At 42.7% G+C, this 13,255-nt stretch overlaps 2 protein-coding genes across 5 annotated transcripts in view; one reads left to right on the plus strand and one right to left on the minus strand.

The window, feature by feature from the left end:
- The window catches only part of mideasb (mitotic deacetylase associated SANT domain protein b), a 26,038-nt gene extending 17,810 nt beyond the window's left edge, over positions 1-8,228 (minus strand). For 2 of the 4 annotated variants that reach the window (XM_082515872.1, XM_082515869.1), the window contains exons 1-2: positions 4,605-5,033; positions 759-2,519 (exon numbers count right to left, since the gene is read on the minus strand). In XM_082515872.1, coding sequence (XP_082371998.1) covers positions 759-2,228 — 1,470 coding nt within the window. In that variant the 5' untranslated portion in view covers positions 2,229-2,519; positions 4,605-5,033. Of the gene's footprint in view, positions 1-758; positions 2,520-4,604; positions 5,034-7,591; positions 8,119-8,147 lie in introns of those variants that run through there. The other 2 variants (XM_082515871.1, XM_082515870.1) reach the window with 2 other exon arrangements.
- Positions 8,194-13,255, plus strand: ptgr2 (prostaglandin reductase 2). Its single transcript, XM_082515874.1, has 9 exons — positions 8,194-8,326; positions 8,413-8,494; positions 8,632-8,750; positions 8,926-9,117; positions 9,345-9,515; positions 9,654-9,863; positions 10,980-11,189; positions 11,313-11,352; positions 11,429-13,255. Exons 2-9 carry the CDS (start codon positions 8,458-8,460, stop codon positions 11,491-11,493), a joined length of 1,044 nt encoding a protein of 347 aa, XP_082372000.1. The 5' UTR covers positions 8,194-8,326; positions 8,413-8,457; the 3' UTR covers positions 11,494-13,255.

Raw genomic sequence — 13,255 nt, forward strand, 5'->3', positions numbered from 1 at the left:
TAACTGTGAGGGAAATTCAGGCCAAAGCCATGCTTAACTATAGACGTACTGACTCAGCACTGTTTAGCAACAGCATTTGTTGCACAATAAAGACATTCAGCACATAAACACAGATAATTGTATGACTTTGCATGTAACAGTCAGGGTATAATATCAGGTTTGTACATTTAACAAATCCTGTGAGAGGTGTAAAGTCATACATTGAGGCTTTCCTAGAGCACATTTTACCCCAATTTAATATTTGCTATGTAAAGTTTTGTCTTAGCTGCAGATTTTCCCCACAGGGCAGAGCTGAGCAGTTTACTTTTGCGGCGTACACTTCACTGGGCTCTGATTACATTCAGCATCTCTTCCAGCAACACGTTAATCACCAACAACACAACTTTTGGCACAGTTTTCCTGGCAGGGGCATTTGTCCCAGTTCCCACTCTTGCTCTGGGAGTAAAAATCCCAATGCAATTATGCCCTGGGATAACGCTAGAAACCTAGACTTCCAGCTCTCACCGAAATATTTGCAATTAAGGCTTCCAGCTTGTAGCGACAAGTTTAGATTTAAACAGCAGTGCAATCACTCTGATTCAGAACATTCTGTCCTTTTACATCAATACTTGTTTCTGCTGTCCTTATGCTTGATAGAAAACAGCTGAGAAGCAGATGAGTGGGCAAAACAACATGGAAAACAGAAAGGCACATAAAAGCAAAGGCAAGGGGGGAAAAATAGCTGCATTGCCAGTTTCCAAATGAAATTATGCATTTACCTTAAGATGTGATGGTGGAGACTCCCTTTCTGAGGCCTTCTGAGCAAGCATCTCCAGGTTGACCTCCTGGGAAACCCTGCGTTTCCTGCGTGTGCTTTGGATGACACCTGTCGGGGCTGCCTGGATGTCTCGTGACCCGTTCTGCGGTCCCTGAAGCACTGGTGCTGACTGCTCCAAGGGGACAGGCAGGAAGGGATTGTCCGAAGGCGCGCCGCCCTCCTTGGAGAGCCGTCGAGATCTGCGAAGCTGCGTTTGGGATTGAGGCTGCATCTGAGGCTGCGACTGAGTCAGGTGCTCAGACTGCAGAGGGGGCTGCAGCGGGTCTGATGGGTGCTGTGGTTCTGGTGTGATGTCCTGGATGATTGGTTCCTGGATCTTTGGCGGCGCTGGACCAGAGGACTCGTAGGAGTGTACCACAACGGGCTGGGGGTGAGCGTGAGGGTTTGCATTTTGCACACCAGGGTAATAGTCAAGCACATGGGGGTTTTGTTGTTGCAACTGCTGATGCTGCATTTGCTGAATTTGGAGCTGTTGCTGCTGCTGTTGCATCTTTTGTTGCTGCTGCTCATGCTGTATTTGTTGCTGCTGCTGTAGCTGTTGCTGCACATGTTGTTGGTGCTGAAGGATTTGTTGCTGCTGCATTTGTTGCTGGATTAGATGTTGCCGTTGTATTTGTTCTTGCTTCTGCAGCTGTTGTAAATGATGTTGGGATTTTGCATTCTGTGCCGAGTAGTTTGGAGGGTTAGGTAGAGTTGTCTTGTTACCTTGGAACGTCTGGTAGTAGGCAGGCAGGTGCTGCTTGGGCTGACCAAAGGCCAACTGGAAGGACTGCAGGACTGAGCTTCCTCCTGGGTGGGATGTGCTCTGCTGCTGGGTGTTGATCACCCCGGATTTTAAGGTGTCCTGAAAAACTTGCGGCTGCTGCTGCTGTTGCTCCCACTCCATCCCCCGAGACTTGCCTACATCCCTGAACACTTCCACTGCAGGTTTGTCTGCAGCTCTGTTAGGGGGTTGTTGATGTGGCTGCAAGCCAGCGGTCTCTTGCATTGACTTCACAAATACATTCTGGGTCCTTGAGTCAGTTACTCCTCCAATATAACTTGGAAAGTTCTGCCCCCAGTGAGGCATGGTGGTCCAAGGTGCAGCTCTCGACTGCTGCTGATTGGGCTCCTGGTGAGCCCACTTCATGGGTACAGTCTGCTGATAATGACCCCTGCTGTGGTCGCCCTTATCTGGGCTGAAGATGACAGAGCTGAGGTACATATGAGGGCCCTCTGGATTGGATGTCACAGTACTTGCAGCCTCACTCTGTCCAGGCTCTGAAACATTACCACTCGCCACATAGTAGGACCCATCTGGGTGCTGAGAAGTCTCCTTCATTGCTACACTTTGATCGTTGAAAAATGTGATTCGTTTGCCTGTTCTTTTGGCATTAGGTTTCTGCTGCGCCGGTACGCTCATGACGGGCATGAATATTCCGAGGCAGGTAAAAATTTTCAGTCAGCTAACGTGATAATACTCCACTTGAATGTATCAATCCAGCAATCAAAGATGGGAATATACACGTATACCCTTTTATAGGGAATGTACAATAAAATAAACCAGTAAAAATCACACTGACGTCAGAATAAGCAGGAGCCAGGTTGAACAAGGTTATCTTCTATCCCCTCTGAAGTTCTTTGTGACCTAATCACAGGTTGTCAGCCGGGAGTGAACAGATATGAAGACGTTTGTGTGTTTTTCTCATTCATGGACAACACCCTGTAGAGAAAATGAGACAGATGTCAAGCACTGAGCTATCAGTCTAAAGGGACTCTCCCCACTGGAGGGTCTCGTTAACATCCCTGACTCAATCGTTTAAAAACCTGTTGTTTGCTTTTTCAGCAATAGACCTCGACCGAAAAGCATGGGTGTGAGAACAGAGCATGCGAGGGGCCTATTTACAAAGCTCATGTGACAAAGGGATGATGTCCTACATGCAGGCTAGCATGTATACAACCAGACGTGTGTAGAAAACTGGAACCAAAATAAGGTAGTTGAGAGAGACAGCCAAATCAATAGTTCCTGGAAATGTTACACAGGATATTACTGTGCTGCATTTAATCAGCAATGAAACAAAAACAAGCACTGTGGGAGAAAAAAAAAAAAAGAAGCATAATTGTACATTGTGCCACTGCTTTATCACCATTATCAAACAGCACACGTGACCTTTCACTAAAAGGAAGCTCCCTTTCCCGCGTAACAGACGGCGGACTGAAAGTGATAGAAACCACTTTTTTTTTTTTCCTTTTTCTCTTACAACTCAGTGACTCATCAAAGGGAAAAGAAGGGAACCCATGCCCTTTGAACCACGGCCGGAGACTCGAAAAAGAAGGGCAACTGAAAGTGAGCAAAGATGAGTCAGTATGAAACTATCTATGCAAAGGGGGGGAGCAAGGAAAAAGTCAAAATGGCCTTGAAGGCTTTTTTTTAGCTTATGGAAAGATCTTGACAATTGCTGGTAACCCATTATTAAAATATTATCTGATGTCCGAGTTTCAAAACAGATTCTGGCACAGTCCAGTTTGCCAAAAACATCCTGGCTGCTCCTGTTAAAATTTCAAATCAATCCTCTGTCTGTGTAAAACAAAACAAACCTTGTGCAACACTAAACAACTTCAAGAGAAAAGCATTACAGCTTTGTGATCACTGCACGGCTCGTGTTGCACACCAACAATTTGGTAAGATGATTACATAAATGAACATGAGAATCTTTACAGGATGGCCTTGCCAAAGGTCCTTTCTGACAACATAGGAAGTGACTGACAATTGTCACCCTTTACTCTGGTGACCTGGTAAGACACACACACACACACACACACTGCTTAAAATAGAAAGCTGCAGCTGTTCAGATCCTGCACTCTCTGCAAGACACCACTGACAGAGTAAAGTGAATCGCCACACTATGTGGGCTAAGAAGCTGTTTCTGCATCAGTAGCAACACAATGTGCTGCTACACATGCATGCAGACACGTTGTCAAACTCTGACACATCCACTACGAAAAGCTGCACGTTTCTTGCAGGATGATTAAAATAATCAAGTAAATAAAGAAATAATTAAATAAAAACGGTTAAGGTTGACCATGCCGAGCATTAACCGCACCATCTGAGGTGAGAGATCATCATGACGCATCACAAGTGCAGCCTTACACAAGCCTGGGGTTTAGCCCAATATACAAACTAACACGTTAAATGGCTTAAAATAAATGTCAAGCACCATTAGCCGCCCTAATCCATCGCCATTTCCTAATTCAAAATCAGCACTAGCGCTCACACACACACACACACACACACACACAATACGCGGCCTGCACAAATAAAGAAAACGCAAGAACACTCAACGTGTTGCCCTGGACCCACTCCCTCCACATCACTTTCTGTTTCCAGCCTATTTTACGAGAAGCCCTTTGTTGCAGAAAACGGATTGTCTACTCACTAATGCCATGTCCCATTGCAACAAACCGAAGCAACAATGCAGCTCCCCGTGACGAGAGAGGAAAGAAAGTGTGGTGGCACGGCTAACAGACAACGCTAATCGATTCAACTTGTCAAAAAAATTAATACGTCACGTTTCTTTCTATGTATTTTCGTTGCGATCCGCGTTCACTGGCACGTTAAACACGTCGCACAGGGCGAGCGGTAAGCCCCGCATGGAGCTCCGATCTGTCGACCGCCCAGTCCGCCACGGGCGAGGTAAACAAAACTTTGTCAGCAAGCCGTGGCCACAATAACGCGCAGTGTCGACCGTATCAACAACGCCACAGTCATCGACAGCGTGGCTCCGGCCCCGTGTTCCCCGATACTTACTGTGTTTGTCATGAAAGCTGCTACTAACGGCAGCTCAGCCCGCAGGATCGCACACTCGCAGCTCTGTGCGGCCAGCAGCGGCAGCAGGCCCGCACAATGCACTCCTGCGATGATGACTGCATATATCCCCGAGGTTGACTCATGCTATGTTGCTGACCTCACTCACTCACTGCTACTTTTCTTCCCTTCACCTCCCCTTACAAAGAGGGAAAATTTGTGGAGAGACAGGGGAGCGAGGAGGGGGTGCACGGGTCAACCTCGCTGCGTAAACAAGAGTCCTTCCCGATAGGAAACGGGGTGCTAATCTGGAGAAACGTGAGCGCAGTGATGCCGCTGTCTGTTGCACATTATTGCACGATGATTGCACTAAAAACATACACACTGGCAATGCGGCCTATTTGCTCTGCGCGTCTCTGTTCGTCTTGTGATTCCCCCCTCCCTTAACCCAGCCACCAACCCAGCCCTCCAACACCACCAGCGCGCTGGCCACACCCACTTCCCTGCCCAAATAAGGGGTTTCCTTTGACATACAAGGCGCCGTAATTTACGGAGCAAGATCCTTCTCAGTCCATGCGGGAAATTCCAACACACATGGGAGGACCGACGGTCTGAAGGGGAAGGACGTTCACTTTCCTTTCACTGCATTCACACTTCTTGTTTTCTTTCTATTGAATATTTTCTCTGTGAAATCTATGTGTAATGTTTACACGTGGAAACAGCAGACGGAAGATTGTTTCTAGAGGCAAATGCAGAAAGGCCCTTGAGGGTGTGGGGCACAGAAAGTGTTTATAACAAGGGTTGTGTGATTTAGTTTTCCATATAATAATGTGAAACAATGAAATGCTACTTCATAGGAATCACACTGTCTTCAATTCAATGGGGTATTTTCATTACCTTAGGAAACATTGCGAAATGCACGCCCAATTTCCTGACAAAATCCAGATAAGGACAAAATCTCCACACTGAATCATAGACTGGAGCCAGAGCATGTAAGGATTTCTAAATGAAAAACAGCTTAAATGGCTATCCAAATAAGTAAACTGTGAAAATAAACGTGGAACAGAGAAATGAGATATACTCTAAGTAGAAATTGGCAGTTTCACAGATAACTAAGAGGAAGCACACAGGTGCAATTAAAGGAATGCACTAATATAACAGCTGACTATCTGTATGCTCGGCCTGATTATCCAATGGGCATTCTGTGCAAGTACCCAGGGGCCTCCACCACTTCCATCTCCTCTAACTGCCAGGGGCACACCTAGGCATTCCCAAGCCAGCCTAGAGTAATCTCTCCAGTCTCTCCAGTGTGTCCTGGGTCTGCCCTGGGGCCTCCTCCTAGTGGGACATGTCTGCAAAACCACCTCAACTGGCCCCTTTTGATGTGGTAAAATAGTGGCTCATCCTCATCCGATCTCTTAAGGCCGAGCCCGTGCACCCTTTGGAGGAAGCTAATGGAAGTTTTCATTTTTTGCTCAACCAATTCAGCAAGCTAACAAGAGGATAGCTGTAGCAGCACCTCACAATTGCAGTGGATTTATAATCTGAAACTGTGGTTGGATCTAAATGAAGAAGCCAGGCTGCTTTCACCAGTGGAAGGCCTGCCGAACCTCACAAATGAAGAAGCAAGTATCCAGTGAATATTTTATACCAGCATCATTATTATTATGTCATTATTATTATTATTATTATTATTGTGACAAGCAAAAAAAAGAACTCCCTTTGTACAAGTAGACACATCTCAAATCTGTGCTTTTCCCAAGAAAAGCTCTATCTAGTGAACAAGTGCAACAGATAATGATATTGGCAAGTGGTGCTGACGGGAGGAAAAGGAGGAGATCATCATGGAGACAAATAGACAGAAAGAAGACAACAACAGGTGTGTGTGTGTATGATGACAATGACATTATTATTATTACTATTATTATTATGAGTATTATTTAAAAACAAAAGTGAAATAGCCCTGACTGCTTGCGCTAAGTTTTAGCAAAACTGTATTGTGGTGTTCTCTATTCAGAACTATTCTTTGTACATGTATGTACACATTCATGTCAACCATCCACCCCTTTTCTGAACCATATCACAGTTGCAGGGGGTCTGAAGCCTATATCAGCTGACTTTGGACTTCAGTGAACTGAAACAATTCAATAAACCAAAAGGAAATGTGGGTGTTTTTTCACCAATGTGCAAAGCCTTTTTTCATATGTGTAAAGGATCAAATTAATTACGGCTGCATCCTTTAATTTCTACTACAACACTGGGCAAGATCACGGCAGTGCAGGCCTGTAGTCTCTCCTTCTTCTCTGTGGATCTCAAATTACTTGACAGGACTCACCAATATAAGTTTTCAAGGTTTATGGCTGTAACATTTGGTTGATTAATGGAATAGTCATTAATGTTTGAGGAATCCAGCTCATTATCTGGATTCTGGATTTTCTGGAAACAGTAAGAACAAAGTGCAGAAAAGGAAAGCATGAAATCACAAGAAAACAAGCATCTTCCCTCTGTGTGCTGACATTTTAAAGCCCACATTCTTAATCAGTACAGTAATCTAATCTACCATGTACACAACAGAAGAGGTTTCTAAAAAGTGCACATAAATGTCACTGTAAATGCTGACACGCTTTTGCAACGACTGCCCAAAACCGATGCTTCTCCTTAATAAAGTCACGTTTTAGCACGTCGCCACATTCCAACCTAACTTACAAGAGTCACTGTTTACGTAGGAGGGACTTTTCAGATAAATGTGACATCCCTGGTATGAATGGTAGTCTGGGGGCTTTCTGGGATTTTTACAACTCGCGTTTGTGAGAAGGACGTGGGTTGAAAGAAAAAACAAAACAAAAAAACAAACAAAAAACAAAACAGGGGTTAGATCAAAGCTCGCTGTCTAGTAATGACACATTAATAGCTTCCCATTTAGCATTCGCCTTCATAAACAAAATACTTAGCAGCATGCAAAACAGCCCTTATGCAGTAACGGTACTTACATTAAACTCTGCCCTTCCATGGCACATAAGCCTTCATCATCTCGCTGTTTCGACAGCGCCCCGCTGCACCTAATCCTGACGGCATGCTAGAATAGTGTAACGGTAGCGACTGATTTAAGCATCAAACTTTTTTTTCCCCTCACCAGGCGTCACTTCCCCAGTCCTACTTTGATTCAGTTTTAGCTAGCAGTCGATGGTGCAACGGGACATTAACAGTGAATATGTAAATGTCAAACGGACCGACTGAACTGCTAAAATGTTAATTAGCTGCAGTGTTGATAAACTCGACTGTAATAAAATGGGGCTGTTGAGGCCGCGTACCGTTTATGTCTTAACGGCTCAACGGCACCTAGTTTATCACAGTTTATCACAGGCAAGATAGTAAACCCCCGCTGCACCGGAACATCGGTTGAATAATGTCGCACTTTCATTCAGGTATCTCAAGTTAGAGCTTATATTATTTCAATATATACTGCATTAAAAAAAAAGAACGAATTACTAGCAAATCTAAATGTAGACAAAACTTCTAAAAAACACAAAAAAAAAATCCACCAACCCTAAGCAGTCAGCCTCGCGGGATTTAAACGAACACGGACTTGAGCAGCACGGAATTCTCTCGCTCTTGTGGTCGTGACTTTCTTCGTGGTCTCTGTTGACATTCTGCTAGCCTGCAAACTGATAACAAGAAACCTGTTCGGTAATATAAGCCGTTGGATATCTTCACGTGTTGCTACGGTAAAATACTTTGTCCACGTTGTTTTCTCTAACACTGTAACCGAGCCCACCGCTCACAGAAACTTGACGTTTGCTGCCTGTTTTAGTCATTGCTACAAACTCAACCTCGGTGCTCGCGATATTTCAGCGAGATGCAGGTGCAAAGAGTCGTTCTTAACTCACGACCAGGTGTGTAACATTTTTACTCTCCTCTTTTATCGTGTTCTGCACCTTGAGTTTTTAAGTCTTTAATACAGTAACTGATACTGCACCATTACTGCAATCACGTGGCTAGTGTTTACTCAACCTTCTATTTTTGCATACAGGTAAAAACGGGGCGCCAGTTCCGGAAAATTTCCGCCTGGAGGAGATTACTTTAGCACCTGACCTGAAAGATGGGGAAGTTCTTGTTCGGACGCTTTATCTTTCAGTCGACCCTTACATGGTATTAACACAAACACATGACATTGATACAGCAACAGCAGGCATCAGTAATGACCTTTAGCATTTGCGTTCTGGAGTAATTAAACGTTGTAATTAAAATTAAAGACTACAGCACAGTAAAGTAACAACTTGTGTTTTGTTTTTTTTAACTCCCACTAAAACTCTTTCCCTGTCAGCGATGTAGAATGAATGAGGACACCGGTGCTGATTACCTGACTCCATGGCAGATTTCCAAGTGTGTGGATGGTGGAGGTGTGGGACTGATTGATTCCAGCCGCTGCAATAATTTTGCTGCGGGAGATGTGGTCATTTCATTCAACTGGCCTTGGCAAACCCATGCTGTTATGACCGGAAGTGACTTACAGAAGGTCTCTGTTGCTGTGTGTCACCACTGTTTGGTGAACAGGGTCATATTTCCTCTTGCAGACAGGAAGAGGAAACCTGTCTTAATGATATGTACATAAAAAATTACACTGTGTTCTGCAAATGTGAAGGAACTGATTCATACCCTGTGTTTGCAAAACACACTGACTAAAAGCAGCTTACCTGCTACAGTATGTATGCTGATGTCACTCAGGTTTTGGTCTCTTTGCAGGTTGATCCACAGCTGGTTGATGGACATTTGTCCTACTTTTTGGGTGCAGTTGGAATAACAGGTCTCACTGCCTTACTGGGTATCAGAGAGAAGGGTCACATAACCAAAAGAGCCAATCACACGATGGTAGTAAGCGGCGCAGCTGGTGCTTGTGGCTCCATAGCTGGACAGGTAAATGCAACAAGTACCAGATAGTTTAATGTCTACAAAATACACTAAACTATCTGAGATGTTGGAAAAATTACTTCCATAAAATTGTAGATCTATTGCTCTGCTTGTTTTTTTTGTTTTGTTTTGTTTTTTCCCCAGATTGGCAGGTTGGATGGATGTGTGAGAGTGGTGGGGATCTGTGGTTCTGATGAGAAGTGTAAAGCTATAGTGGAAGATTTAGGTTTCTCCACAGCCATCAACTATCACCTGGAAGATGTCCCGACAAGGCTTAAGGAGAGCTGTCCTGATGGCATTGATGTTTACTTTGACAACGTAGGGGGTGCCATTAGTGATGCTGTTATAGCACAGGTACTACATAATTTTCATCCGGATGGATGAACTACTTGATTAAATGTTCTTTGTTATGAACAGTTATGCCCAAAACTATTCATACCCTTGTTGAATTTTTGGGGGGGGGGGGTTGTTTGTGTGGTTTGTTTATTTTGTTTTTTTGGACAGATCAAACAAACAAAAAATCCTTATGTAAGTCTCTCTTGAAAAGACATTTTAAACCTCAATGAGAATTTTATTTTTTATCTCTTATTTGCAACTATAGGGTTCTTAATCCAAATGAGCTTTTGCAAAGGCTAGGTGAGTTTTGTATGCCTGTAACTGAGGAGTGGTCTTCCTTGCCTGACCATAAAGACTCCCATCCCCCTTGTAAAATTTTCTCTGCAGTGTCTGTTTTGAGAACCATGAAAACTGGAGTTGCTGGTATTCTGCAGAATATCCTTGGTTTTGTTGTGTGGGTTACAGTTGGCCTGCTGTGAGCTGAGGTGTCCCCTTAGGTATTCTAACGGAGCCTTTTCCATTCTTGATGGTGTGGAATACATTGTTAACAATGCTCTTTTCTGGCATCAGGAACTTTGAGTCACTTGGATATGGTTTTGTAGCCTATGGCATTCTCACGCGCATTTAAAACACATGACCGGAGATCCACACCTAATTCTTTCTTCTTACATTCTGGCAGATGTCCTAGTACTGACCATGAACTGAGAGTGTTTATACCAATTCACTTCAATTTATAGCCCCCAGGAATGCTTTAGAAATCAACATGGCTTGGATTTGTTTAAAATTGTAGAGACATCTGGAAAATACTGAGTGTACTCAAATACTGCACAGTAAACAACAATTGGCTTAATAGTGAGGCAGGTATTAATCATTTTGGAAAGGGTTAAAAATGCATCTGGAAACTTCCATCACAACTATATTTTGCTGAATATCGGCAAAATATAACCAGCCAAGCTTTTATGTCGAAGAGACTCATAAAGGAATGAATTTTTCATAGGGGGATGAATCATTTTTGGGAAGTAAACGGTTTGTGCTGTAAAAGAATAGTGTTGGACGTGATGGCTGTAGGTGTAACAGTGAGTGTTTTGTGTGCTGTAAGCTCAACTTGACACATCGACTTGCACTCATCTCCAGATGAACAACGGCAGCCACATAATCCTGTGTGGTCAGATCTCACAGTATAACAAGGATGTGCCATATCCACCACCTCTGAGCGAGGAGACTCAGAAGAACCTGCAAAGTAAAAATATCACCCGGGAACGTTTTACGGTGCTAAACTATATGAGCAAAGCAGACGCTGCCCTGTGTGAGCTGAGCCAGTGGATTAAATCAGGTCGAATCAAGGTACAGAGGAAATGGTGATGCTGTGTGGTTCACTGTATGGTTCACTGTATAAGCACCTTTGCAAATTGCACACTTCATCTTTGTCTTTGTTTTCATCGCTTTAATCTTGCTTTCACTCTTCAGGTTCTGGAAACTGTGGTGAATGGTATAGAGAATATGGGAGGTATTTATGAATTTCAACATTTTTGTAATTGTATAAGTTGTTGTGGGCAGTTTCATTTTTTTTCCTTTTCTTGCAGATGCATTTTGCTCTATGATGAAAGGCGGAAACATTGGCAAGCAAATCATAAAAATATCCCACTGAAGAAAATCACCAGTGTTTCCAGTGGAGGCTGCGCTCTCACCACTCACCATGGGAAATTAACCTTACTGCTGCCTGTTATCTCTGCCATTAAGTTACTTAATGAGCTGCAGTCAAAATATTGCGCTGATTAACCGAGGCCAGCTAATTGCAACTGAATTATAAATAATAAAATCTAGCAATCGAACAAGTCTTCAGTTTTTAATAAGAGTTTGTTTAGCCTTTTGGAAATTGGTGCAGCAGTGAAAGAAATGTAGAGCAGTGTTGCAGTACTGATACATGATATTAACTTAAAAATCATAGTCTCTTAACGGTGCCGATGTGGGATAAAACCTGGAAATTCTCTGCTTTAGTATAGCAAAATTAGCAGGGCTTTTTCTGTTTTACTCAAAGTTACTGGGTACACTCAGGTCATAATGGGATGGGCATGATCAGTAGCTATACTTGGGTAGGCTAAATGAAGAACATATCCTCCATACCATTACACCACCATCACTAGCATTAACCACTGAACCATCTATACTTTCATGGTGTTCAGGCCAAAGTCTGACCCCCAAATGTTCTAGTAGAAGTTGAGATTTAACAGACCAGGTAACATTTTTCTAATCTGTTGTCCAGTTTTGGTCAGTAGAAAATAAATTAATAACATTATTTGTTGATGCCATCAGTTTTAAGCCACCCCTCATTTCTTCATATTTTGCTAGGAAAGTGGGAAATAAGTGGTTTCCAATATAGTGTGTTTGAGATCAGTGTCATGCTGAAAAATGAAGCCGTTGCTATCAGATGCTTTCCAGGTGGTATTGCATGGTGGATCAAATTCTGACTCTTTATTTCTATGTTCGTAGTTGCATTAATTTTAACAAGATATCCAACAACACTGGTTGAAATGCAGCTTGAAACCATGATGGGGCTTTCACTGTGTTTTACTGATGGCTGTAGAGACACTGACCTTCTCACGAAATGATTATTTAAACCAAAAATGCCAAATATTACTTTATAACACCAATCACTGCACAGATTTTCACTTTGGTACTTGTGTAATTTGCATACATCAACCTTTTCTCAGTTTTCCTTCTTAAAGGATGGGTTCTTTCAGCCCTTCCACCAAGACCGTTTCTGAAAATGGCCTTTCGCGTTTCACATAAATGAATGTTGTGAATGAATTGTGTTCTTCCAGCAGGTTGCTAGTAACAAAGTGTCTAAAGATGTGTTCAGCTCTAAGGAATGGACTGAGAATGAATAAAACCTTATAAAAACCTTCAGAAAGCCTAGAGAACTATTGCTCAAGCCCACTTTAAAAATGACAAAAACACATGTTGGACACAAAACATAAATAAGGGTTGGCTCAAGGGTTTTTTCCATTACTGCATACAGTATGTTTTTTAAATCTGTCTTTTTCACTGTTTTGCCTCCGTGTTCCCTTCTGTGTAACATCATTTGGAAATGAATGAATCTATACAAAGTTATTTACTATAATGAACATTTTTATTTCACAGCACTAGAAACCATTAATAAAATAAAATAGTGGTCGGCTCTAATTTCAGTTGTCACAAGAAAAATATGTGGCAGGTGTAAAATCCTCATCTATTCAATCATATGCTTCAGTGTTTGAACACATTACAATATACTCCTTGTAAGAGCTGAAATGGTTGTGGAGGCATTGTCAGTTTTTCTTGTGTAAAGTACAGAACAATCACATCCAGACTCATTATTAACCATAATCATTTAGTGGCATTAAACTAATAAACCCGTCTTTTAATAAAAA

This window comes from Aulonocara stuartgranti, assembly GCF_965226115.1.
Source record: "Aulonocara stuartgranti genome assembly, chromosome: 19".
Classification (NCBI taxonomy): Eukaryota; Metazoa; Chordata; class Actinopteri; order Cichliformes; family Cichlidae; genus Aulonocara; species Aulonocara stuartgranti.

Excerpts from the sequence above, each read along its gene's own strand:
- ptgr2 (XM_082515874.1), top strand. The coding sequence starts at position 8,458 with ATGCAGGTGCAAAGAGTCGTTCTTAACTCACGACCAG. Across the intron at positions 9,516-9,653 it reads GTGGCTCCATAGCTGGACAG|ATTGGCAGGTTGGATGGATG; the intron begins GTAAATGCAACA and ends TTTTTTCCCCAG. Across the intron at positions 11,353-11,428 it reads TGGTATAGAGAATATGGGAG|ATGCATTTTGCTCTATGATG; the intron begins GTATTTATGAAT and ends CTTTTCTTGCAG.